Source organism: Erinaceus europaeus, chromosome 11 (genome assembly GCF_950295315.1).
Source record: "Erinaceus europaeus chromosome 11, mEriEur2.1, whole genome shotgun sequence".
Taxonomy (NCBI): domain Eukaryota; kingdom Metazoa; phylum Chordata; class Mammalia; order Eulipotyphla; family Erinaceidae; genus Erinaceus; species Erinaceus europaeus.
Genome location: NC_080172.1, coordinates 51,122,855 through 51,147,250, shown reverse-complemented (window position 1 = coordinate 51,147,250; position 24,396 = coordinate 51,122,855). Strand labels below are relative to the sequence as shown.

General features: G+C 48.7%; 1 protein-coding gene and 1 long non-coding RNA gene across 2 annotated transcripts in view; one reads left to right on the top strand and one right to left on the bottom strand.

Annotated features, from left to right (window-relative positions):
* Positions 1 to 3,491: 3,491 nt before the first annotated feature.
* Positions 3,492 to 24,396, bottom strand: part of LOC132541350 (uncharacterized) — a 53,495-nt gene continuing 32,590 nt past the window's right edge. The window contains exons 2-4 of the long non-coding RNA XR_009552556.1: positions 10,155 to 10,333; positions 4,412 to 4,480; positions 3,492 to 3,726 (exon numbers count right to left, since the gene is read on the bottom strand). This is a non-coding gene — a long non-coding RNA (uncharacterized LOC132541350). The remainder of the gene's footprint in view (positions 3,727 to 4,411; positions 4,481 to 10,154; positions 10,334 to 24,396) is intronic.
* Positions 6,486 to 13,921, top strand: ETV3L (ETS variant transcription factor 3 like). The gene is made up of 5 exons (XM_007535526.2): positions 6,486 to 6,561; positions 6,648 to 6,885; positions 7,108 to 7,297; positions 7,526 to 7,646; positions 11,922 to 13,921. Exons 1-5 carry the CDS (start codon positions 6,501 to 6,503, stop codon positions 12,353 to 12,355), a joined length of 1,044 nt encoding a protein of 347 aa, XP_007535588.1. The 5' UTR covers positions 6,486 to 6,500; the 3' UTR covers positions 12,356 to 13,921.

Sequence of the window (24,396 nt, the reverse complement as noted above, 5' to 3'; positions counted from 1 at the left end):
GGAGAGGGGAGGAGGGCTGAAGGTTGGCCCTAGCCCTGACACACACAGGTGAGCAGGAGAGAGACAAGGGATCAGAGATGAAAGACAGCATGACAGAAGGAAGGGACTGGGCACTGGGAGGCCAGTGGTGACAGGACGGGGACCCAGAGCGTTGGCCTCTGGACAAGACACACAGACAGAAACAGAAACTGAGACTGAACAGGACAATGCAGCAGCGAGAGAAAAGAAAGTGAGCATTGGGGAAACAACTCAAGGGGTGTGAGGGGAAGTGCAAAGAGGGAAGGAGATCCCAGCTGGGAGGGGAAAGGAAAGACCTCGCAGGCTGAAAAGGAAATCACTGGCTGATGACAAGGTCAAAGTGAAGCAGAGACTGGCAGGGGGGCTGACAGGGAGGGCCGTGGGTGTGGGGGCCCAAGCAGCCTCCTGACACCCTATTTGTCATCCTCCTGACCCCTGGGTCCCCAGAGGTGTGTGACTTTCCACTGCCCTTGGTGGCCAGCCAGGAGGGGGTGGGGGGAACATGGTGGGTGTCTTGGTTTAGATTTCTACTCCACTGACTTACACAAACCTTTTAAATCCCACGACCCCCCAGGGATCCCTGCAAGGGATGCAGGGGAGAAATGGGCAGAGGCTACTGGGGAGTAGGGGTGAGTCAGAGAGAGGCTGAGAGCTGAGGAAGACCAAAGAGAGGTGTCATTGGGTGTGTGTGTGTGTGTGTGTGTGTGTGTGTGTGTGTGTGTGTGTGTGTGTGTGTGTAGGGGGGTGTTTGCTTTCCCCAGTTGGCAGCAGGAGATGGGAGTTCAGTCTGCCTGATACTCCCCACCAAATATAAAGACATAAACCAATTTAAGAAGGGTGTTTTGCTGCCCTAAACATTGCTCCCCCCCCCCCCCCGCCAGTCTGGCAGAAGGAGCAACAAGAGACAGTTGGGTCAGTTGATGTCAGTGTGCTGGCTTGAGCTGTGTGCAGTGCACACAGAGACCTTCGGGCCACTACTCCTCCACCCCAGCTGGTTTCTCAGGTAGGGATTCTCTGTGGTGGTTGGTGGGTTTAGTGAGCTTCCACATACATGCAGGTATACAGCCAGCCTTCTGGAGGAATAGATATCTGGAGGAATAGCTCCATGGCTAGAGCGGGAGTGGGGGAGGGGCTTACTTTTCTGAGGTCCTAGGTTCAATCCCTGGTGTCATAGGTACTGAAGTGGTGCTCTGGATTCTCTTCCTCTCTCTTTGGTACTGTCCCTCTGCTTTGCCTTATATGGAAGAAAGAAGTTTTTGTTTTTTTTTAAAGACTAGTAAGGAGGGTGGAGGTAGATACCATAATCATTCTACAAGGAGACACTCATGCGGGAAAAAATGGCCTCCAGGAGCAGTGGATTCATGGTGCAGCCACTGAGCCCCAGAAATAACCCTGGAGGCAAAAAAAAAAAAAGAGCAGGGTGATGGGACCTGGCTGAGGGCACATGTTATAATACCCAAGGACCCATGTTCAAGCCCCTGCTCCCCACTTAAAAGGAGACACTTCACAAGTGGTAAAACGGGTCTGCAGGTGTCCTTTTGTCTTTCTTCCTCTCTAGCTCCCCTTCCCCTCTCAATTTCACTCTATCCTGTCAAAATAACAACAATAGCAACAATAATAAAGTGGGGGTGGTGGGGAACAAGACACCCTCCAGGACACCTCTCTCTGCCTGTCTCACAAGTTTCCCCAGTGGTTGGCTGTCGCCTGCTGCCCTGCTAAGCAGCTTCAGCTAATAGCATTAGAGGTCTGGCCGCTCTGCACTGCGGGGCTGAGATCAAGGCAGCACAGCCCAGCGGCTTCTAATCAGATTCTGCCTATGCTAGAGGGCTGGGACACGGTACTTGGCTCAGCACTGCCAAGCATGCCACCCGCCCCAAGCTGGCATTCTCTCTTTCCACTGTCACTCCATCCGGCACCATTGTCTCCCTCCTGGCCCCTTGGTTGTCTCTGGACTTCCTTGTGTCCACATTCCCCATTTCCATTCAGTATCTCTGGTGCCTTCTCTTTCATTTTTTTTACTTTTACTTTTTTTTTTTTCTACCAAAGCACTGCTCAGTTATGGCTGATGGTGGTGCTGGGGATTGAATCTAGGACCTCAGAGCCTTAGGTATGAAAGTCGTTTGTAGAGCCATTATGCTACCTCCCCCACCCTCCAAGCCAACTTTTTCAGATAAAAACAGACAGACAGGGAGTCAGGCTGTAGCACAACGGGTAAGCACAGGTGGCACAAAGCGCAAGGACTGGCATAAGGATTCCGGTTTGAGCCCTGGCTCCCCACCTGCAGGGGAGTCACTTCACAAGTGGTGAAGCAGGTCTGCAGGTGTCTATCTTTCTCTCCTCCTCTCTGTCTTCCCCCTCTTCTCTCCATTTCTCTCTGTCCTATCCAACAATGATGACAACAATAATAACTACAACAATAAAACAACAAGGGCAACAAAAGGGAATAAATAAAATAAATATTTTAAAAAATAAATGAAAAAAAAACAGAGAGAGAGGAGAAAACACCACAGCGTGAGAGCTTTCCCCAGTGCCACAATCCTCCCAAGTGGTGTTCCTGGGGCTCCAGCCCTGGGCCTCTCACATGGTGAAGTAGGCCCTTTCCCATGAGTCCTATCTCAACATCCCCTCTGTGGCCTTTTTTTTCTGGTTTAGATCAAAGTGCCTCCACCAACCTCACCACTCTGTTCCAATGTCTCAGCTTCATTTTCCTGCCCTGATTTCAGCCCTGAGTCTGGAGTCAGACAGACCTGTTCCCATCCAGCTCCACCACAAAGATCTTATGCAAGTCTTTAAAATCCTTGAGGCCCAGTTTCCTTTGTGCAAGCAGGGAGCATAATCCCTAACTAAAATGAATATGGTGGCAATCCAAATGTCATATTAAAAAAAAAATTAAGGAAGTCAGGTGGTAGCGCAGTGGGTTAATCGCACATGGCGCAAAGCGCAAGGACCAGTGTAAGGATCCCGGTTCGAGCCTTGGCTCCCCACCTGCAGGGGAGTCGCTTCACAGGCAGTGAAGCAGGTCTGCAGGTGTCTTATCTTTCTCTCCCCCCTCTGTTTTCCCCTCCTCTCTCCATTTCTCTCTGTCCTATCTAACAACGATGACATCAATAACAACAATAATAACTACAACAGTAAGGGCAACAAAAGGGAAAATAAATAAATAAATATAAAAAAATTAAAAGCAAACCCAATGCTACCCACATGATAAGGTCCAGATTTCTGTTAAGGCAGCTCTGAAGTAGGTAGTCTGCAGAGGACATTTCCTTTGGCTCTGAGCCAGCCCTCTCTTCATTGTGATCACTGTTGTTTCCATTGCTTTCATTAAATAATGACCTAAAGCCCACATGTGGCGTAATGATCGCCTGTACCAGCCAAGGTGATTAATCATCTTATTAGTAACTCAGGTGACAATGGTGATCACAGTGATACTCATCCTCCCCACCCTCCCCAACCCCCGCCCCCTGCTGCTAGAACCCTTCTAGAAACACAGGCTGCTTCAGAGAAGCCTTCTGCTTGGTCCATACTGGGTTCTGATCCAGTTGATTGATGGTTCTCGATGCCCATCCTCTTAGGCCAATACATGGGTGACGCGCTGCTGGGGCTGAGGGAGCTGTGTGGAGCCTATTACTGGTGCCCTGAGCTTGGCACCTTTTGCTCATAGTACAAGAGAGAGACTGGGCACAGAGTTGGAGAACAGAGAGGATCACCCTGAGAGTGTATGTTAAAAGAAAGCATTAGGGAAGGAACACTAACACACTCAGTAGAGCGCACATATTACAGTGCACTAGGACTAAGGTGCAAGCCCCTGATCCCCACCTGCAAGGAGGAAGCTTCACGAGTAGTGAAGCAGTGCTGTAGATGTCTCTCTCTACTTCTCTATCAGAAATAAGAGAGGGAAAGAGAGAGAGAGAGAGAGAGAGAGAGAGAGATGCCAGAGTGGTGGAGTATATGCAGGCACTGAGCCCCAATGGTAGCCCTGGTGGCCAATAAAAAAAAATGACAGGGTGATAGCACAACCAGTAAAGCACACAAGTTACACTGCTCAAGGACTCTGGTTCAAGACCCTGACCCCTACCTGCAGGGGCAAAGCTCCATGAGTGGTGAAGCAGTACTGTAGATGTCTCTCTCTCTCCCTTTCTGCCCCCACACATCCCATTTCTCTCTGTCTCTATCATAATTTATAAGAAGGAAAAATGGCCACTGCAAGCAGTGGTTTAGTCATGAAGGCACCAAGCCCTAACTATAAGGGAAAAAAATAATTAATGATGAAGTACAGGGGTCAGAGAGATAGCTCACCATGGGCGGGGGGGGGGGGGGGATTTCCACCATGTGCAGAGCCCAACTTAAAACCCCAGCCCTGCATTGTGCCTTGGTATGATCCCCCACATTTTACCTGAATGAATGATGGGGAGCAGAAAGTAGCCCAGGAGCAGTGAAATTATACATACTCCAGCCAGTGGCTCTGCAAAAATAATATGACATAAAGCAAAATAAAATACAGTGCAATGAATGAAGGCTCAACACCGAGAGCAATCCTTGGACACGAAGCTCCATGATCTAGACTCTGCTTGTCTCTCAGGAGTCCCCGCAGCAGCTCTGAAGCAGATGGAAAGGGAGATATGTGGCCAGACTTGTCAGTCATGAGGATTTCCACAGCCAAATTCTTCAAGCTCCTCAGAGACATGGAGGCTCGGGTGGGACCCCATCAATGCTGGAGACATTGAAGAGAAAACCACAACATCCAGGAAACTATCCCCCCAGATGCGATCGAGCGCATGCGCACACACAAACACGCACACACGGCGCACACCCGGGGCTTGGGTTTTGTGCTAGAATTTCTTCTTTTGAGAGAACAGGAAAGAGGGTTTGAGTAGGTTACTTAGGTAGATGAATATTATAGATCTCAAGTTTAAATCTTGTTAAATATTTGTTTATGAGAGAGAGAAGCAAAGTATTGTTCTGGCACAAACTGAGGACTTCATGCTTGAGAGTCCAATGCTTTATCCTTGAGACCATCTCCTGGGCTGCTAAGGCTTGTAAGTAAGACCTTAGAAAAGTTATTTAATCCCTCTGGACTCATGCCATTCAGGGGGGTTAGTTCATAACACAAGGAATTTGTCTGTTCCTCTGGGGGAGGGTCTATTGTTTGTTTGTGAGAGAGGGAGAAGAGAGAGAGAACCAGAGCATCACTCTAGCACGTGATGCCAGGGCTTTTTACCTAATGAGGGGCCACTCCAGACTCCCTGCTACCTTCTAGAACCTTCAGCCTATCCCTGTCCTCCTGCCAACAGCCCTCCCTCTTTCTAGTTTCATCAGAGATGGAATGCAGGGCCCAGGTCATGTGAGTCCCTATACATTTGTGGTCCTAACATCCGGGGGGTTTCTGGATACCTGGACACCCTCCAACATAGACACCCAGAATGCCTTCATCCTGCACCCCTCAACAGCCTGTCCCATGCACTCCTCTTGCCTGTGGCTTCATCCTCAGCTCCAACCTGAAGACAAGGATTCACACATCTGCTCTCCTCCCGTGGCCTGTCTCAGGCAGCTTTCTCCACAGTCTTCCTCCCGTCACCTCCTCCCAACTCTTTCTAAACCAAGGGCACGCAAGAGCCCACCTCCCACATCTAGTGCAAGAGTTCAGCAAGTATCTCCATGCTAGTGGAGCTCCAGGGGTCAGCAGTGAGGACTTGCTAGAGGGTCCTGACCCCATGCAGCCTCTGAGGGAAGAGAGAGGGGCAGAAAATGCTGATCTAGTTGAGTTGACATGTCCACTGGAGTGTGTCTATCCTCATTGCCCATTGCTTCTGGAACACCCCTGTGATGTGCTGCTGATGCACTGATGGACACACACACACACACACTTGCTATGTGCAAATGTGAAAGTGTTCCTAGTCCTACACAAATGTGGGTGTGGGTATCTACCACCTCCTCCCACTCAAGGTTTAGAAAGATCCAGTGAGATGGGGGAGAGAGCATAATGGTGATAAAAAAAGACTTTCATGCCTGAGACTCCAAAGTCCCAGGTTCAATCCCTAGCACCACCACAAGGCAAAACTGAGCAATGCTCTGATAAAGTTAGGAGAGAGGGAAGGAAAGGGGAGGAAGAGAAAGAGAGAGAGGATTAATTACATTTTCTCTTGTCTTCTCTGGAGAAGAAATGCCAATCCTGTCAAGCCCCTGAGCAGAGAGCTCCTCTAAACCCTCTCAACAGGAAGTTGGATACAGTGTCCCTCACTGCCTCCTTTGTTACATAAGTGGCTCATCCCCTGCTCTGAGTCCTGCCTCAGACCCCCGCCAGTGGGGAGGTGACCAAAGAAAATATCCCCTGGTTCTATTGGGGTTTCCTGCCTCAGACACCATTCCCCTGCCTCAATTTCCCTTTCTCTCCCTTCCTCTCTCACTTCCCTCCCGCTGCTTTCTCCTGGGCAGTGGCCATCCTCTCCATCCCCCTAGGCTCACAGTGGCTCCTCGAGTGGACCATGCACTGTGGCTGCCTGGCAGAGGGCGTCCCCACCATCACCACCAGCTCCTGGATTTCAGGTGAGCCTCTGTGGGGCCTTCCAGCCTCACGCCCAGGAAAACGAGGAATAGCTGCCCAGACACTCACACTCCCCTCTCTGCCCCAGGCCTAGCCCTCCCTGACTGGGCCTACAAAGCAGAGTCGTCCCCAGGCTCCCGGCAGATCCAGCTGTGGCACTTCATCCTGGAGCTGCTGCAGAAGGAGGAGTTCCGCCACGTCATCGCCTGGCAGCAGGGCGAGTACGGGGAATTTGTCATCAAGGATCCGGACGAGGTGGCCCGCCTGTGGGGCCGCAGGAAGTGCAAACCACAGATGAATTATGACAAGTTGAGCCGGGCCCTCAGGTGAGCTCCCAGGGCAGAAACCCAGCCAGGCCACGAGGGCAGAGTGCACGGGCCGTGGCTGCCAGCACCCCGGGCTGCCAACACTTTGGGCAATGATCCTAAGTGTGGGAAGCTGCACAGTGGCTGCTCAGGAGTGGCCAGGCTGAGGGAGGAGCATGGGGTGGGCTCTGACTCCAGTCCCTACACACGGGCCAACCCTGCTGGCACCCCGGGAACCTCCAGGTATTACTACAACAAGAGGATCCTGCACAAGACCAAAGGCAAGAGGTTCACCTACAAGTTCAACTTCAGCAAGCTCGTGGTGGTCAACTGTCCACTTTGGGAGGTGCGGCTGCCACCAGGCCCCCACCTGCTGCTGGGGGGCCCTGCCCTGCTTCAGCCAGCCCTGGTGCCCATGGGCACACAGAGTGAGGTAGGCACTGGCCAGCCCTGCCCCTTCAGCACAGGATGCTGTTACTCCAGATCCTAAACCCTAGGGAGACCCTCCCCTATCTAACCACCCTCCCAAGGATGGATCATGAGCAGGGTTCAAGGAGGGAAGGTACCTGATGCTAGAAGTACATTTAGCAGTTTTGACTAGTTCCAGGGGGGACCTCCCAGGTGGCCTGCCCCTCACACTTGCCCCCTCCCCACTCCACAGCTCCTGCACAACGTGCTGTCCACCCATCGTGCAGTGGCGGAGCAGCTCTCCACACATCGGACCCCCCGAGGGCCACCAGAGACTGCAGAGGAGAAGAAACAGGGCGGCAGCCGCATCCATAGTGAGTGTCAGAAACTGGGGGCAGGCGGGGAGAAGAGTCTCGATCCTCCTCGCTGGGCAGAGGGTAAGGGTTCCTGAGACAATGAACCATAGAGTCATTCACTCATGCCCCCAGATGTATTACACACCAGCTGTTTACTAGGTGTGGGGGTTCAAAGATACAAGATGGTCCTTGAAAGGTTTAGAGGTGCATGAGGAGCAGAGATGGGAGGCTGGTCAGGGTCTAGCATTGAGATTTGGAGAAGCAGCAAGTACTATGTGAATGCAGAGAGGGCTTCCCAGAGGAAGTCACACCTGAGCCTGTGAAGCAGATGGGGAAAGTGCCCCTGCAGAGGAGACAGCACTTGTCAAATAAACAGCAATTAATGGGGACAGGAAATCTGAACGACTGTGGGCAGCCTACCAGGCCAGAGAGAGTAAATGGTGTGACAGGAATGGGAAGGAGGAGGCAGGGCTACATGTTCCACTTCCCATTTAGTGAGGATGACTTGGGTCATATGTGGAGCTGGGATTGGAGAGGTGGGACCTGGTGTTGGGAGGCACTGGAAGATAATCTAAGCAGAGGAAGATGGGCAGGAACCGAGCCCCTAGGGGAGGAGCTTCAACTGCAGAATGACTGGGGAAGTGCCATTCATTCATTCAGTCACTCACTCATTTCATCTTTCAACTATTTAATGACCTCCTTCTCAAGGTGTCAGGCCTAGCATAAGACAGGGTTTGCCACAATGAGTAAGACTGCCTCCTTTCTTGTAATTTCTTCAAACATTTTACTGATTTATTGGATAGAGAAAGAGGAAATTCAAGAATTGAAAGAGAAGGGAAGACAGATAGTGACGGACCTGTAGCACTGCTTCACCACTATCAACACAACCCCCCCCCCCCCCCCCCGCTGAAGGTGGGGACTGAGGGGCTTGAACCTGGGTCCTTGCGCATGGTAAAACGCACTCAACCAGGTATGTTACCACTCTGCCCACCCTTCCTTCTTTCCTTCCTTCCTTTCTCTCTCTCTCTCTCTCTCACTCTTTCTTTCTTTCTTTCCTTCTTTTTATCAGAGCTCTACTTAGCTCTGGTTTATGGTGGCGCTGGAAATTGAACCTGGAATTAGTGATCCTCAGACATAAAAGTTTTATTTTATTTTGCATAACCATTATGCTGTCTCCACTGTTTACCATCATCATCATCATCATCATTATTATTATTCAGATCTCTACTCAGCTGTAGTGCTAGTGATTGAACCTAGAAACTCTCTCTGTGTATGTATATATATATACACACACACATATATATATACATATATATACATATATATGTATATATTTAAAGATTTATTTAGGGGACCATGTAGTGGTGCATGTGTTTGAGCACACAAGGATCTGGGTTCAAGCCCCTCAGTATTCACCTACAGGGGGGAATCTTGAGAGTGCTAAAGCAGGGCTGCAGGTGTCTCTGTCTCTCACCCTCTCTATCTCCCCCTTCCTCTCAATTTCTATTTGGCTCTATCTAATAAATAAATAAAGATAATAAATAAATAATAAATTTTTAAAAGACAGAAGGCTTAAAAATACATATTTATTTATTTACGAAAGAGGGAGAGCCATAACACCACTCTGGCACATGCATGCCCCATTCCCTAGAATCAAACTTGGGACCTCATGTTTGAGATTTAACGCTTTATCCACTGCAAAATGGGGGAGACAGACAGAGAGACAGAGAGAGAACATCAACGCATGGCCTGGTGCACAGGCTGCCAGGGATTGAACTCAGGACCTCATGCTGTGAAGTTGAATGTTCTAGCCACTGGGCCACCTCCCAGACTGCCTGGCACCTCTGCCCAACCACTAGCTCTCCATAGCCCCAGATGGCCAGTATAGAGTTTGCTGGAAAGGTGCAGGTTGCAGACCCTGAGAGACTGGGTCAGGAACTAGCCTAGAATGTGAGGGTTCAGGGCTGCAGAGACCCAGCAAGCAAGCAATTGAGAGGTCAGCAGGGAGCAGTCATACCTGGGAGTGTGCAGAGGCCCAGGGCAGGAGGAACTGGGAGATCAGTGTGGCAGTATGGGGTGATGGTATGAAAAGGGAGAGCAGGGGTCAACTCTTAGAGAGCTGTGAGTGGGGAGGAGACCCTCCTCTGTACCTAAGGCAACTTCGTGGCCTTGACCTTACCCCAGTGCAGCTGGAGACCACCTTCCTCACTCCACCTCCCAGTTCCCACCTTCCAGCAAACATTGGGTGTCTGGCTCAAGGCCCAGGGATACAGCCAAAGGAGCATGGGGTGTCTGGGCCTGCTGGGACTTGCTGTGGGCTGCACAGCACCTCCACTGCCACCCACTCCTCCACTGCCTGCCCTGGCCCAGCTCTGGGAACGCTGTGGGCGCTCTTTGGGAGCCAGGAGGCAGCATTCCCTGGCAAGCCAGGGCTTGGGGCGGGCTCTGGGCAGACAGGCCCTCACTCTGCTTAGCTCCCAGGCCACCCAGAGGGCTCAGCCCCCCAGGGGCCAGCGTCAGACCCACCTGAGAATGAGGAGTTCCAGGGGCCAGTGAGAGGGCACAGGACTTGCTTGTGGGAAGCCCCGGGTTCAATCCCTGGCACCAGCTGAGCAGCACTCTGGACTGAAGAGCAGTAGACACTGGAGTTCCTCACCTCCAACTTCACTCAGGGCCTTGCACATGCAGGATTTTATGGCTGAGAGCTGATTATTTCATTCAGATAGAAAGATAGAGACAGAGGGAGAGACACCAAGACACTGGAGCCTCCCCCAGTGCATGGAACTCCCATGTGGTGCTGGGAGTCACTTTGGGGTGCACAAATACAAGACAGACACCCTACCCAGTGAGCTATACTCCAGCTCCTACCTGGAAGAATAAAGTTTTTAATTTTTTAAAATTATTATTATTAATGAGTGAGAGAGGGAAAAGAACCAGACAATTGCATTGGAATATACGATGCCAAATATCAAACTTGTGACCTCACATTTGAGAGTCCATTGCTTTATTTACTACACTGCCTCCTAGGTCACACTGAAATTTACTTATTTATTTTTACCAGAGCACTGCTCAGCTCTGGTTCATGGTGATACTGGAATTGAACCTGGGACCCTTGGTGCCTCAGATATGAAAGGCTTTTTTACAACCATTATGCTATCTCCCCAGCCCTGAACTATTTATTTATTTCCTTCCTTTCTTACTTTTTTTAAGCATGATGGAGCGGTGGGGGAGTAGGCCCCAGACCCTCATATGCACACAATGTCCCAAGAGACCGAGGCACCACAACGCAGAGAGGGTTGGGAAGATAGCACAATTATTTTGCAAATAACTTTCATGCCTGAGGCTTCAAGGCCCCAGGTTCAGTCTCCAGCACCACCAGAAACCAGAGCTGAGCAGTGAGTAAGAGAGGGAAAGAAGCAAGGAGGAGGAAGAAAGAGAAAGGGGGCACTGAGGAGGAAGGAGGGAGTATAGGAAGCGGTATGACACTCCTCATCAGAAGCCCCTGCTAGGGGTCCTTGCTGGAGGCTCTGGCCTGGAGACAGGGGAGAAATCTGATTTGACAGGAATGGAAAGAGAGCAGGCTTCCTGGAAAAGGAGGACTACTGGCCAGAAAGAGGGGGGCTGGGGTTCAGACTGGGTAGAGAGGAGCTGTGATGGCCCCATCCACCCATGATCCCACCTCTTGAGACAGCCTGACAAAGACTGGCCTCAGCCACCAGGGTTTTTTCTTCTTTCTTTCTCTCTCTCTCTTCCTTCCTTCCTTCCTCCCTCCCTCCCTCCCTTCCTTCTTTCCTTCCTTTCTTCCTTTCTTTTTTTCTGCCCTGCTGGAAAGCCAGCCCTTGGTCACAGGGGCTGAGGTATCACAGAGCATGTCTTCATTTATTTATATATTCATCCATCCATCCATCCATCCATCCATCTATTCAGTGAACAGGCTTTTACTGAGCACTTAATATACTGCCAGCTGGGCTGGATACAAGGAGATTGGAGCAGACATGGCCCTGGGCACACTGAGCTGACAAAACAGACCATTAACAACCACACAGCCTCTTCTTCTCCCAGAGCCTAGAAGAAAGGTGCTGGGAGGGATAGGGTGAAGCCAGGGTCCCCCACTCAAGCTTGTGGAAATCCTGGAGGCTTCCTGGAGGAGGTGAACTTTACCACAGCCTAAGGCAAAGTCCCAAGAGCAAGTTCAAGGAAGAGGAAGAAGAAATGGGAAATGGGGGAGAGGAAGGGGACCTCCCAGAGTGGAGCAGTCTTTGACACTCTCTCTCTCTCTTTCTCTCTCTCTAGGACTTGGCTCTGCCCCAAGTCCCTACCAGCTGGGCCTCTGCTACCACACTGAGAACCTCCAGGATGAGCTACCCAGCTTTGCCCCCTTCACACCTCCACTCCCTCCTCCTCTGCCCCCGGACTGGACCCGCCTCCCTGCACCCCTCCTGCCCCCTCTCCCTGAGCGGCCATTCCCAGGGGTCCCCAAGCCTGACACACTGCTCCCCAGCTGGCCCCTGCTGGCCGGGCTGGGACAGGGGACTGCAGAGTGGCTGCGGCTCTGGCCCCTCAGGCCTGAGGGGCTGCAGGTAAAGCCAGACCCCAGAATGGGGGTGGAGGGGTGCCTGCACCCCAGGGAGGGCTTCCCCTCAGTGTCCTCAGGACTGAAAACAGAGAATCCTGAGTCCCCTAGCCTGGAGAACTTCAAAGCAGTGTGGGCCCTGGACCCTCCCTAGGGTCCAGGAAGGAATGTGGGGGGAGGGGACCCCCCCAAGCTCAGTCTCTCCCCATTGCAGAAGGGTTTGAAGGGTTGGTTGGGTGGGAGGGGGTATGTCAAGGGGGCAGGTGTGGACATGAGGGGATGACAAACAGGGACTCCCCTCAATTGCTGATCAGATTAAGAAGGCCTTTTTTCCCCCCTTCTCATTCTTCTTCTTCTTTTTTAGAAAACGTATTTCTTTTATTTAGTTATTTCTTTACTGGGTAGCAACTGAGATGGAAGGGTGAGATAAGGAGAGAGACACCTGCAGCCCTGCTTCACCACTCGTGAAGCTTCCCTCCTGCAGGTGAGGCACCAGGCCCTGAGCCAACCAAGCATGCCACCACCCAGGGCCCCTTTATTGTCTCTTATATGAGACAGACTTGCAGGGGAGAGGTGAAGAGAGGCAAGTTAGAGCAGCACTCCGGCACATGTAGGAGTCCTTCTTAGGTGTGTTTCTGTGTGGGGTTGGGCGGTGGCACACCAGGTTAAGCGCACATAGTACAATTATTTTAAATTATTTAAGAAAAAAGATTGGTGGGGGTCGGACGGTAGTATAGCGGGTCAAGCGCACGTGGCACAAAGTGCAAGGACGGGCAGAAGGATCCGGGTTCGAGCCCCTGGCTCCCCACCTGCAGGGGAGTCCCTTCACAGGTGGTGAAGCAGGTCTGCAGGTGTCTGTCTTTCTCTCCCCCTCTCCATTTCTCTCTGTCCTATCCAACAACAAACGACATCAACAATAACAATAACCACAATAAGGCTACAACAACAAGGTTAACAAAAGGGGGAAAAATGCCCTCCAGGAGCAGTAGATTCATGGTGCAGGCACTGAGCCCCAGCAATAACCCTAGAGGCAAAAAAAAAAAAAGATTGGTTTGCTTCTTTCTCACTCTCTTTAAAGACTTATTTATTTATTTGAGAGAGAGAGAGAGAGAAACCCAGAGTATCACTCCAGCACATGTGCTTCTAGGGAACAAAGTTGGGACCTCATGCTTGAGAATCCAGTGCTTTATCCACTGTGCCACCTCCCAGGTCACTCTTTATTTCTTTTTGATAGAGGGTGAGAAGCAGGGTGTGATAGGGAGGGGAAAAGGGACACAGAGAAGGAGAAACACCTGTAGCACTGCTCTACCACTTGTGAAGCTTCCCCAGGCAGGCAGAGACTCTGGCTTGAACCTGCATCATCCTGCATAACAACCTGTGCATTCTCCCAGGAGTGCCCCGCCCCCTGCCCGGCCCCTGAGAAGACATGCTCAGTCTTCACTTTTTCCCAGGACACTCGTCACTGGCAGCACCCACCCCTGTCCAGGCCTGCTGGAGTCCAGGCTGCTGGGCCAGCAAGGTCTCTAGGAAGGCCTTGTGCCTGGTCACTCACCCTCTGAGGGCAAGAACCTCCTAGCCCCCAACTGGCCTCACCCTTCTCCATTTCTCCCAAGCCCTGAGAACCATATTCAGCACTGTAGCACCCCAAGAATAAACACCCTTGGCAAGTCACCCTCCCACGGGCCATGCTCTGCTATCTCTTCAGCCCTCCACTCTGGGGGTCCCTCATGAATCTGGGTACCACAGTGGGAAGGGATCCCCAGTGGGAAGGGCGAGGGGGTTTGGGAGGAGGGTCTGGAACAGAGTGAAAATGGGCAGGCTGGCCCAGAGCAAGGCCCATAAGCCTGTGATGCAGTGGGGAACCAGCTTCAGGGAAGGAACTGAAGAGCAAGGCTCCACACAAACACCGTCACCTCCCAGTATGGACCCCTTAGCACAATCCTAAAGGCCTGGGGGTTCAGGAAGGCTCTGGCAAGGGCCCCTCTTCCTCTGTTCCCAGGTCCTGAGAATGACCAAGTGGCTGTGGGAGTAGGAGGATGAGAGAGAGACAGAGAGACAGAGAGAGAGTCTCTTTCTTTATCCAAATCAAGGAAACACCAGCAAAGAATGTTCCGAAAGCCAAAGCTGTTGAACCATATTGCTGTGTCATCTCTAGCTTACAGGGTTAGGATCTGTCTCCACTGTCTTGAGGAGGCAGGGACCAGGCAGTAGGGCACCCAGTTAAGCACGCATGCACCAAGACTGGGGCTCAAGTCCCTGGTCCCCACCTGCAGGGCAAAAGCTTCACAAGTGGTAAAGCAGTGCTGCAGGTATTTCTCTCCCTCTCTGACTCTGTTTCCCCTCTCAAATTCTCTATAGCCTATCAAAACAATAATAATAATAATGAGGAGGAAGAGGAGGAAAAGAAGGGGGGACACTAAGGAGGCAGAGGGACCCTCAAGTCACTGTTAGTCCCTGTCCCTCAGTCAGAGAAGGGTTTCCTGCACGCACAGTGTGTCTTGCTCTCTAGTCCTTTCAGTACTTTATGGCAGATGAGCCTTTATCACAAGTAGGCCAGGAAGCCTGGATTCAGAATTGGGCAAGGCCAGACCCCACCCCACAGAGAGGAACCTAGTCTCTGGGCTCCCAAACTGGAGCTCAGCCAGTAGGAGTGGCCGAGAAGAGCACCTCATCTCAGCTCACTCTCCTTCTAGAGGCCTAATAGAGGAGTCTCAAAGCCTCCCAGGCACAGTCACCCCAGCAGGGACTATGGAGAAAGCAGCTTTTCAATTGTGTGGGAGCCGTGGGTACAGCCACAGTGTGAGGGAAGGAGACACCCACACCCACCCACCCGGGGATTCCCAGGGCTCTGCCCGGCTTGGGGAGACAAAGAGCTAGTGTTGATGGCCCAGGCTGCAGCACAAGGAACTGGAACTCTCTGCGGAGGCCTAGGGCCCAGTTTCAGGAGGCCAGGAGAGGCCAGGCCAGGCCAGGGTCTCAGGACACACCCTGTACTGCCCCCTTCTCCTTGGGCAGTAGTTGGTAGGTGAGTTAGCCTGTCACTAACCTGACAGGCAGTGAACAATGTGTTAGTCACTGTCTAACATTTCCCTGTGGAGCGGAGGGAAAGAAGGGGTCTGAAGGCTTAGCCCCAAAGAAAATACATAAGTTTAAAGGTGGATTTATTTCTGAGAGAGAGAATGTCACTCTGGCAACACTCGAGACCAGGGATCAAACTCAGGACCTCATGCTGAAGAGTCCAACAGTTTGTCCACTGTGTCACCTGCTGGGCCATGAGAAAACAGATGTGCAAGTGGTGAGCTCTCTGCCAGCCGACAGACACACCAGAGCAGGATACCTCAGCCCCTAGTGTAGAGTGCACCTGGGGCCACCAAATTCTGGGCAGAGAGCATGCCTGTGTGTCCCCAGAGGTGTGGTGGTGGGTGCGGCACAGTGGAGGGATTGTCTCTGATAAATCAACAAGTCAGTTCTGGCCCAGAGGGGACTCAGACGCAGCTAACACCAAGGAGGAGCTGTTGGCTTCTGTACTGCAACAGTGCCCTCTAGTGGGACATGCCGGCCTGCTCTCAGCCAACACCGGTGACATACAGATTCAGGCCCTCCTTATAAGAGAGGGCTGGGGAGACAGCATAATAGTTATGGAAATGACTTTGAAGCCTGAAGCTTTTATCTGCCAGATTCAATCCTAACACCACCAAAAAAACCAGAGCTGAACAGTGCTCTGGGAAAAAAATAACAAAATAGTTCACTTGTATGGTGTACCTGCTGTGTCATGCACAACCCAGGTTGAAGCCCGCCCCCCCCCCACCATTGGAGGAAGCTTTGGTGCTGTGGTATCTTCCCCTTTCTGTCTCTGTCTCTTTTCTTCTAACTGAAAAGGGTGACCTGAAGTAGTGAAGCCCTGTAACAATCAAACAAACAAAAAATTATGAGACACCACCGCTATTCAACTCACAAGCTATTCAGCAGTGGAACAGCAGATCAAATGTGACCCCAGACTGCAGGAGTCTATGCCCTTAGAACAGAAGTGTGGCCACCAGCCCACAAGGCACAGCCTGGTCCTGGAAGCAGGGAAGACTGGGCAAAGCGAGCTCCCCGACCACCACTGCTCCTGGGCTCCACCGTGCCAGCCATAGGTGTGGAGCCAAGCTGCTAGAATTCTACGTGTCTGCTCTGGATGCAAACACTGTCACTGCCTCTGACTAGTGATGCTTTGTCTCTCCTCCCTTTCGCTTACAAACAGCCACCTGACAGTTATTAGCAATTCCCTGTTGCCTATTTGAAAGCTACCAAGAAAGTGATTCTTAAACATCTGTATCATTGCTAGTAGAGTAGACCTTAAATATTCTGTTTGGGCTGGGGAGAAAGCATAATAGTTATTTATATAAACAAAACAAAAAAACCTCTCAAGTCTGTGGCAACAAATGTCCCAGGTTCAATCCCCAACACCACCATAAGCCAGAGCTGAGCAGTGATCTGTTCTCTCTCTCTCTCTCTCTCTCTCTCTAAAAGTAAAATAATATAAAATAAGACAAAATATATTTTTAAAGATTCTATTAAGAGGGCTAGCATAATGATTACACAAGAAGACTTTCATGCCTAAGACTCCAAACATGCCAAGTTCAATTCCTAGCACCATCATAAACCACAGCTGAACAATGATCCGGTTGTTGTTACTGACACTGTTGTTGCTGTTATAGACAGCTGGGAGGAGTTCTATTACAGGGGCCTGGAGGTGGCTTACTCAGTATTGCACACACATCATTGCTTGAGAGGACCTGGGTTCAGGTCCTTAGAGACGAAAGGAGAGTATCGACAGTGGAGAAGCTTCATGAGCACTACTTCTGTATCTTTCCTCTCTCTCTCTCTTTCTCTCTCTCTCTCTCTCAAGATTTTATTTATTTATTAATGAGAAATATAGGAGGAAAGAGAGAAAGAAGCAAACATCACTCTGGTACATGTGCTGCTGCTGGGGATTGAACTCAAGACCTCTTGCTTGAGAGTCCAGTGCTTTATCCACTATGCTACCTCCCAGACCACACTCTCCTTCTCTCTCACTCCCATTCCCTCTCCCCCTCTTTTTCTTTTTCTCTGACTTTCATCATCTACCTTAAAAAAATTAAATCCAAATAAAGTAAAAACCATGGGGAACAGTGGAGTCTTGCAGATAGGGAGCATCAGAAATAAACCTGGTTGGGAAAAAAAGGTGTTTTTTTTTTACAAGGGGTTGGGTTTTTTACAAGAGATTTGTTTTTTATAAGGGGTTGCATTAGAACACATGACTTACATGCCCAAGGACTGGAGGGCCCAGGTTCAATCCCCAGAACCACCTTATACTAGAGTTGTGCTGTGCTCTGGCCTCTCTCCTAAAAAATAAATTTTAGGGGGTCAGGCGGTAGTGCAGCGGGTTAAGCCACATGGCACAAAGCACAAAGACTGGTCTAAGGATCTCAGTTCGAGCCCCCAGCTCCCCACCTGCAGGAGGTTGCTTCACAAGCAGTGAAGCAAGTCTGCAGGTATCTGTCTTTCTCTCCCCCTCTCTGTCTCCCCCCCCCATTTCTCTCTGTCCTATCCAGCAACAATGACATCAATAGGGAGTTGAGTGGTAGCACAGCGGGTTAAGCGCAGGTGGTACAATGCGCAAGGATGGGTGTAAGGATCCTAGTTCAAGCCCCCGGCTCCCCACCTGCAGGGGGGTTGTTTCACAAGCGGTGAAGCAGGTCTGCAGGTGTCTGTCTTTCTCTCCTCCTCTGTTTCTCTTTATCTCTGACTTCCCTCTCAATTTCTTTCCATCTCTATTCAAAAATAAATGTCATAAAAAAGAAAAAGAAAAAACATATTGTAACTTTGTTGTAATGCATGGTGGTGGAAATATTGTGATAATGGTTTTACTGTACATATATGTATATACACAAACTTATATTTACCTGAAACTAATGTAATGCTACATGTCATTTAAAAGTCAGTTTGAGGCTGGGTGGTGATGCACCCAGTTTAGCACACATATCTGTTGGTCATCATTTCTCCTTTGGCTAATTCTGCTTCTAAAGACCCCTCTGTTTCTATCCGTGTTGGTCATCATGTCAGGTGCACCTGCATGGCTTAACGCTGTGGTTTATTTACATAATCATTCTTTTGCCTGAGACCCTCTCTGCCTGCAGGGCATTGGTTTAATCCCCCCTGGTTAGATGGAAGCTCGCTGCTTTCGTGCTCTTTCCTTCTCCCCGCCCCCTATCGTAACCCATTTCCTTTTTTCCGACCTGCCACTTCCGTCTCAGAAGGTATAAGGGCAGATCAATAAAGGCAGAATTGCATTGCATTCCCACTCAGCCATGAGTTCCTGGTCGTCTCTCTCCCGCCCGTGAAGCTAGCCTGGCACATATCGTCATGTGCAAGGTCCCAGGTTCAAGCCCCCAGGCCCCATCTGCAGGGGGAAGCTTCACAGATGTTGAAGCTGTGCTGCAAGTGTCTCTGTATGTTTCTCTCTAGCTCTCTCATCTCTTTAAATTTTCTCTGTCTCTATACAATAATTAATTAATTAATTAATTAAAAATTTTAAAGTGACTAATTCCATGTTGCTTTCCCCAAACATGATTGCAGAAAAATAAAGAAGGAGGCCAGCAAGATAAATCACTGGATAGAGTACAGGACTTGACATGGCCTCCAGTCCAGGTTTAAGTCCCTGACACCGTGTGGGAGGTGCCACTGCACCAGGGCAAACTCTGGTGCTATGGGGTCTTTCCTCTTTCTCAGTCTATCTGACTGACATACACACACACACACACACACACACACCCCAAGCACTAAGCAGCTCCTGTTTAAAGGTGGTGCAGGGGCTTGAACCTGGAACTTCTGGAGCCTCAGGCATGAGTCTTTTTGCATAACATTATGCTAGCTATCCCTGCCCTCTGACTTTTTAAATATATATATATATATATATACATATATATATATGTATATATATATATATATATATATATATGCATTTACTTTCAGAGTGTAAGATAGAACCAAAAACATGATTTTGAGCTCTTTCGTTCCAACTCTTTCCTTTTTTTTTTTCTTCCTTTTTGATATACATAAAGAAATTGAAAGGGAGTGGGAGATAGATAACTGATAGACAGACAGACCTACACTTCTCTGCTTGTGAAACTTCCCTCTGTAGGTGGGGGACCAAGTGAGGGCTTGAACTGGGTAAGGTGAAATTATGCACAGGGCAGACCACAGCTCCACAATAAACAAATAAATGGAGGCCAAGAGTTAACTCTTCCAGTAGAGTTTATACTTTGCCACATGTGAGGCCTTGGGTTCAAGCCCCAACTCCATATGAGAGCACGTTCTGCAATGCTTCTTTCTGCTTTCACCTTCTCCCTTTTTCTTTTGAAGTTTTATTTATTTATTAATGAGAAACATAGGAGGAGAGAGAAAGAGCCAGACATCACTCTGGTACATATGCTGCCAGGGATTGAACTCAGGACCTCATGCTTGAGAGTCTGCTGCTTTATCCACTGCGCCACCTCCCGGACCACCTTTCTCCCTTTCTTTTACTAAAATAGAAGAAAACAGAAAGGTTGACCTGGGCAGCCCAGCAGGTGGCACAGTGGTAGAGCTTTGAACCTGAAAGCATCGTTATGTGCCTGACTGATGCCCCTCCTCTCATTGATAAATAAATATATATTTTAAAAAACATGGTATACTTTTAGCCTGGGGAGACAGCATAATCATCATGCAAAAAGACTCTTATGCCTGAGCCTCCCAGGACCCAGCTTCAATCCCCAGCGCCACCATAAACCAGAGATGATCTGTGCTCTGGTAGTAAATAAATAAAGTATCCTTTCAATGTCCATGAGTAAGACGCTGGGTGATGGCACACCCAGCTGAGCATACACATTACCATACCAAAGGCCCTGGTTCAAGCCCCTGGTCTCCACCTGCAGGGGGAAACCTTCATGAGTGGTGAAGCAGTGCTACAGATATCTGTCGCCCTCCCTCTCTGTCCCCTTCTCTCTCAGTTTCTATCAAGATAAATAAATAGATAAGTGAAATTAATGTTCATGAGCGCTACAGTAATGTCCCATCTTTTTCCTTGTAAGATTTATTGATTTGTTCATCTGGTCAGAGAGAGAATCTGAGAACTACTCTGGCTTCTATGGGGCTGGGTCTGAGCCAGGGCCTCATTCACACAAATCCTAAGCTAACGTACAGAGCCCTCATCTCAACCATTCATTTCTGGCCTGGGTGATGTTTATCATCTCACTGTGTTCCCTAGTCTTTTGTCAAATTTATTAGCTAACTCAAAGAACCAGATTTCAGTTTTATTTATTTTTATCTATTGATCCATTTCCAATTTCAGTGGTTTCTGCCCTAATTTTTACTTTTCGTCTAGTCACTTATAAAAATAGTTTATTTACTTTTTTAAATTTTTTATATTTATTTATTTTCCCTTTTGGTGCCCTTGTGTTTTTTTTTATTGTTGTTGTAGTTATTATTGTTGTTATTGATGTCGTTGTTGTTAGATAGGACAGAGAGAAATGGAAAGAGGAGGGAAAGACAGGAGGGAGAGAAAGACACCTATAGACCTGCTTCATGGCCTGTGAAGCAACCCCCCTGCAGGTGGGGGGCCGGGACTCGAACCGGGATCCTTACGTTGGTCCTTGAACTTTGTGCCATGTGCGCTTAACCTGCTGTGCTACAGCCCAACTCCCTATTTACCTATTTTTAATGGGAGATATACAAAAAAAAAATAGAGAGAAAGATTAGATCACTGATCAGCTCTGGTTTATGGTGGTGCTGGAGATTGAACCTGGGACATCAGAGCCTCAGGCATGAAAGCCTTTTGAGTAATCACTAGTTACTATCTCCCCAGCTCTCTTCTGGTCAATCTCTATCTAACATGTTCTTCTCTTTTCTAGTTTACTTATTATTTTATTTACTTATTTGTTTTTTAATCAAGGCATTGCTTAGCTCTGGCTTATGGTGGTGCTGAGGTTTGAACCTGGGACCTCAGAACCTCAGGCATGAGAGTCTTTTACAGAATCATTATGTTGTGTCTCCAGCTTCCTCTGCCTCTGCCTCCTCCTTCTCCTTCTTATTATTACTATTACTATAGATTTGTTTATTTATTACAAGAGAGAAAGAGAGAGGACTAGAGTATCACTCTGGCATATGCAATGCTGAGGACTGAACTCATATTTTTAAGCTCATGTTATAGTCACTGTGTCATCTCCTGCTTGCTTTTTCTAGTTTCTTTTTTTTCTCCCCCTGACTTCACCCTTCCTAACAAATGTATTCAATTATTTGATTTCTAAATATTCATATACATTTGTCATATATGTGTGCATACATAATCAAACATTGCTGCCATAATTATGTTGAACAGAATATCTATTAGATGAATTACGAATAAGAAAAATGTAGTGGGTGGATGGGGGAACACCTGTTAGATCACACATTATAATGTGAAAGGACCCAGCTTCAAGGCCCCAGTCTCTACATTCAGGCGGGAAGCTTCATGAACAGGGAAGCTGCACTGCAGGTGTCGTTCTGACTCTTTCCCTCTCTCTGTCCCCCTTCCCTCTTGGTGATTTCTTTCTGTCTCTATCCTAAATAAATAAAATGGGAGTCCGGCAGTAGTGCAGTGGGTTAAGTGCACATGGTGTAAAGCCCAAGGACCAGCGTAAAGATCCCAGTTCAAGTTCCCAGCTCCCCACCTGCAGGGGAGTCGCTTCACAGGCAGTGAAGCAGGTCTGCAGGTGTCTGTCTTTCTCTCCCCTCTCTGTCTTCCCCTCCTCTCTCAATTTCTCTCTGTCCTATCCAACAACAAGGACATCAATAACAACAACAATAATAACTACAACAATAAAACAACAAGGGCAACAAAAAAGAATAAATTTTTTTTTTCCCTCCTCCAGGGTTATTGCTGGGCTCGGTGCCTGCACCATGAATCCACCTCTCCTGGAGGCCATTTTTTTCCCCCTTTTGTTGCCCTTGTTGTAGCTTCGTTGTGGTTATTATTATTGCCCTTGTTGACGCAATTTGTTGTTGGATAGGACAGAGAGAAATGGAGAGAGGAGGGGAAGACAGAGAGAGGGGAGAGAAAGATAGACACCTGCAGACCTGCTTCACCGCCTGTGAAGAGACTCCCCTGCAGGTGGGGAGCCGGGGGCTCGAACCGGGACCCTTACGCTGGTCCCTGTGCTTTGCGCCACATGCGTTTAACCCACTGCGCCACCGCCCGACCCCCAAGAATAAATATTTTTTTTTAATTCATCCTAAATAAATAAAACATGGAGCCACTGGAAAAGTCACAATGCGTTTTTCTATTCAGAAATATTTCATGACTTTTCCAACAACCCAATAAAATACAAAAGAAAAGAAAAGAGAAAGAGGGGCAGGCAGTAGCGCAGCGGATTAAGCGCACATGGTGCAAAGTACAAGGACGGGCTTAAAGATCCCGGTTGGAGCCCCTGGCTCTCCACCTTCAGGGGTGTCGATTCACAAGTGGTAAAGCAGGTCTGCAGGCATTTGTCTTTCTCTCCCCTTCTCTGTCTTCCCCTTCTCTCTCGATTTCTCTCTGTCTTTTTTAATTTTTTTATATTTACTTATTCCCTTTTGTTGCCCTTGTTGTTTTATTGTTGCAGTTATTATTGTTATTATTATTAGTTATTATTGCAGTTTTATTGTTGCAGTTAGAACAGAGAGAAATGGAGAGAGGAGGGGAAGACAGAGAGGACGAGAGAAAGACAGACACCTGCAGACCTGGAGCCAGGGGCTCAAACCGGGATCCTTACGCCCGGTCCTAGAGCTTTGCGCCACTTGGCTTAACCCGCTGCACTACCGCCCGACTCCCGATTTCTCTCTGTCTTATCCAACAACAACGACATAATAACAACAACAATGATAAACAACAAGGGCAACAAAAACGATTTGCCCCAGCAAAGAAAGAAAGAAAGAAAGAAAGAAAGAAAGAAAGAAAGAAAGAAAGGAAGGAAGGAAGGAAGGAAGGAAGGAAGGAAGGAAGAAAGAAAGAAAGAAAGAAAGAAAGAAAGAAAGAAAGAAAGAAAGAAAGAAAGAGAGAAAAAAAAAGAAAGAAACTGTGGCCCAGGGAGTGGTGCAGTGGACAGAGCGTTGGCCTCTTAAGAATGAAGTCCTAATTAGATCCCTGGCATTGGTAATACAGATCTTTGTGGCCCGGGAGGTGGTACAGTGGCTAAGGCTTTGGACTCTCAAACATGAGCTCCTCATTCAATCCCTGGCATCACAGGTGTCAGAGTGATGTACCTGCAGCACTTGCTTCACCAATCATGGAGCTTCCCCTCTGCAGGTGGGGACTGGGACTTGAACCCAGGTCTTCATGCATAGTAATGTATATGCTCTACCAGGTGTGCTTCACCTGCCCCCTCAACCTGATGTCATTCTTTCATTCTTTCCTTTCTTTCTTTTTTTCAGAGCATTGATCAGCTCTGGCTCATGGTAGAACAGGGGATTGAACCTGAGACCCCAGAACTTCAGACATGAGTCTCTTTACATAATCACTATGTTATCTCCTCCATCATCATTATTTACTTTCTTTCCTTTGTTTTTTCTTTTCTTTTTTTCTTTTCCTTCATCTTTTTTTTTCTCCTTTTCCACAGTACTGCTCAAGTTTGGCTTATGGTGGTGCTGAAAATTGAACTGGGACCTCTGGTATTTCAGGCATGAATGTCTTTTGAATAATCATTATACTATCTCTTTCACCCGCCTTATTTTTAGGTTTGTTTTGTTTTGTTTATGTATATATAAACAGAGAAGGCAGGGAGCACAAAGAGAATGAAAGAGACCAGACAGCAGCCAAGTTTCCCCCAAGGTGCTGGGGCCCAAACTCAAACCTGGGTTGTGCACATGGCAAAGTTAGCACACTATCCAAGTGAATTATTTTCTAACAGGTGTGCTCAGCCAGGTGCTCCACCACCTGGCACCTCAGGTGAATGATTTTGCCAGTCTAGTTTCTATTTTATTTTATTTATGTATTGAGAGAGAGAGAGAGGAGAGAGAGAGAGCCTGATGCATGCAGTGCTGGGGATTGAATTCTGGATCTCATGTCCAACACTTTATCCAGCACTGTACCACCTTTGGGTCCACAATTTTTATTTTATTCTTATTCCTCTATAGGTAAGGGGCAACTCTCTTTTAAGATTCCCTCCCCCTTATCTTTAA